Source organism: Dendrobium catenatum, unplaced genomic scaffold (assembly GCF_001605985.2).
Source record: "Dendrobium catenatum unplaced genomic scaffold, ASM160598v2 fragScaff_scaffold_1437, whole genome shotgun sequence".
NCBI classification, from domain to species: domain Eukaryota; kingdom Viridiplantae; phylum Streptophyta; class Magnoliopsida; order Asparagales; family Orchidaceae; genus Dendrobium; species Dendrobium catenatum.
In genome coordinates, this window is record NW_021319899.1 from 7738 (window position 1) to 10782 (window position 3045).

The window sequence follows — 3045 nt, forward strand, 5'->3', positions numbered from 1 at the left end:
GCGGGGCGGGTAATCAGACCAGGTGAGCTTCTTCTTTGTTTTTTTTTTTTGTTTTATGTTGTATCTATGTTTTTTGTATTGATTTTACATCTTGTTGATAGTTTATTTCCCCCTTAATCTTGGTTTTTGGATCTAGATGGCTTATTTTCGTTGTTTTTTCATGGGGTTTTCCTTATTGGTCGGATTTGAAACTTTTTTTTTTTTGGTGGGCGTATTTTTGTTTGGGTTGTGCCTACCTTCTGTAAGCTGATCACTAGTTGGTTTCCTCGTTAGATTTTAGAATTAATTTTTTAGCGATTTATATATATCTAAAACTTATGTATATATATTTTGTGGTATGTCGGTAAATCCCCGTTTTTTTTTTTTTCTTCATTTTGGCCTAGCGCTTGCATTTTTTCTTCTTAAGTTGCTTTGAATTTTTTATCTATGTGTAACGCATTAGATGGTCTCGCCTCTTTGAGCCAAACAAATGGGCTTGTTCAGTTTTGGCTTATCATTTTTTAAACATGTCGTCATATCTCATGATCTCCTAAATTAGCTTATTCCCTATCTAAATGTGTCTGTTTAAATTTGTAAAAATTAATCGTATTTATAATCTGATAGCTTTTAATTATGTTCGAGCTGAATTGCAAATTAAAATTAGCAACAGCCAAAATATGTTTTAATTTAAATTGAAAATAAATGTACCATGTTGCAACCAATGTGAATGTAAATTTATGCTATTTTAGTATAGAGAGATGATTTTTTGCTAGTTCATAACTCAAAGAAAAGTCTTGATAAGTTGAAGAAGAGAGCTAGAGAGAAACGAGTTTATTTTTTTATGCAATTGAGAGGTTTAAGTGTTATGTAATTAAATGTAAAAAAAAAAAATATTAAATATACAAATACTGTCATTTTCTTTTTCTTTAAATGCATGAACCTTTATTTTTTATTTTACATCAATGAATTTTTATTTATTTATAGCTATCGCTATTACATTATTGTCCTTTTGCTTCTTTTTTATTTTTACTCTTTTGATTCCAGTCAAGGATTGGTTGGATGGCCACCAGTTCGGGCTTTTAGAATGAATAACATGGCCAACCAGTACAAAGACAGCATTCCTGAATCTAATACAAGTGAACAGAAGAAGAAAATCCACAACTCCAACTTGAAACAGAAAGCCATGGTTTCCAAAGAGATCAAAGACAACAAGAACTTTGATGGCTCTCGTTTCGTTAAGGTGAAAATGGATGGTGATCCTATTGGTAGGAAAGTTGATTTAAATGCACATGAATCGTACAAAACACTTGCCCTTGCTCTGGAGATCATGTTCTACAAACCCACCTCTTCTTGTAAGCTTTATTGCTTTGTTTATTTTTAGTGGTTGTTTGGTTTCCTATTAGTAGAATGTTTTAGGCTTTAAATCATTTTCTTTTTATAAATATCTTTTCAGTCTCTTTATTGGTTAAATGTAAGATTTGTTAATAAGAATTCTATATCAGGATATCCAAATCACAAAATAGTTTGGATCTACTCAAATCTCTTAAATTTACTTTGTGATGAGTGTGGTATTAATTATTTATTTACTACATCTTAAAGCATTTTTAAGGATTCTGAGATTCATTATAATCAAAACTTGGATCTACATATCTGGATAGGACATTTTTCCTTTTGTAAACCCCATCATTTATATAAATTTATAGATTTAGGAATTTCTTTTCTTTGAAACAAATAGTTAAGTTGCTTATTAGGATTTAGTAATATTTAACCATAAATTTCAGGTTATAATCTTTTAAGATTTACTAAGTATGGATTTACATGATTTATTACGGCTCCATTTGGGGAGGATTAAGCTTTACTATTTTTGCTTTTTAGTGGCAATTCCAAAAATACCTTTTCAACAATAACTTTTTAATGGCAAAAATTAAAAAATTTGTCTTTCAAACACTTTATTTTTTTTATCCAGTCAAAAAAATAATTCAGACAAAAGCCTAAATTACTGTTGCCAAAAAGCCCCTTAGTCTGTTATGTATGGCTAATATGTTTGTTTTAATAGTGAATATATATTTGATTTGGAACTTTGAGCTATATTGACATTGTTTGCAGATGGAATGAAACCATTGAAGCTATTAGATGGTTCTAATGAGTTTGCACTGACGTATGAAGACAAAGATGGGGACTGGATGTTGGTTGGAGATGTTCCATGGAGGTAATGGTTAATATTAGTCTCATATCTTAAAGTTCCTAGATTTGACATTGATGTAACAATTTATGGGAACTATGAAGAGAGCAATTAGCAAAGAGGCACTTTAATTGCAACATTTAGATTTTAATCCAAGCGCGGCAAAACACCTGGTAACTAAGCCACTTGTGGATTTGCATAGAACTTGTATTTTTCACAAGTGGCTCCCAAATCCCCCCTGGAATCAAGGGGCATCCATGCAAATTTTGCAAGTGGCTCACCCATCACTTGAAAGTTGAAAGAGAACATTTCTCAAAAAAGGTACTTAATATTAATCTAAGGGCTTTAAATACTTGATAGATGAGCCACTTTGTATTTGCATATGTGGCTCTCAAATCCCAGGATCCTCCCACCCCCCTCCGATTAATTATTCTGTTCGGAGACCAACAAGAATACACCATGTCATCCCTTGCTCGGTACCATGGTTTGGTACTGCTCGGTACTGCTGACATGAGACATTCTAGTTAGTCTCCGGACGGAGTTCTGAGTCTGGTCTCCATGTAGAATAATTTCTGCTTCCTATTCAAGGTGGGCATTGGTGGAATTAGATTTTCAAATGAGAGGTGACAAAATAATTCATCCAAAATTTAGAAGGGTACAACATACATTATTGTTAGAGAACTTAGAGATAAAGTTTCAAATCATACATTTCTACATATGTATATGATTATCTTAAATCTAAGAAGTCCAGAGCCACCCTTCATTCCACTGTTTGATGTGGCAGAATAAAATGAGTTACCAATACTGTTTATGATATGAGATCATTATGGACTATGCAGATTTAAAATCTCTCTTTCTTGGCAAAGCATGAATGACTATTTTTG

General features: G+C 32.1%; 1 protein-coding gene across 1 annotated transcript; it reads left to right on the top strand.

Moving 5' to 3' along the window:
- The first annotated feature begins 1026 nt into the window (after positions 1-1026).
- LOC110107373 (auxin-responsive protein IAA10-like) lies at positions 1027-2235 on the top strand. The gene is made up of 2 exons (XM_028700046.1): positions 1027-1331; positions 2086-2235. Exons 1-2 carry the CDS (start codon positions 1064-1066, stop codon positions 2190-2192), a joined length of 375 nt encoding a protein of 124 aa, XP_028555879.1. The 5' UTR covers positions 1027-1063; the 3' UTR covers positions 2193-2235.
- Positions 2236-3045: the final 810 nt, after the last annotated feature.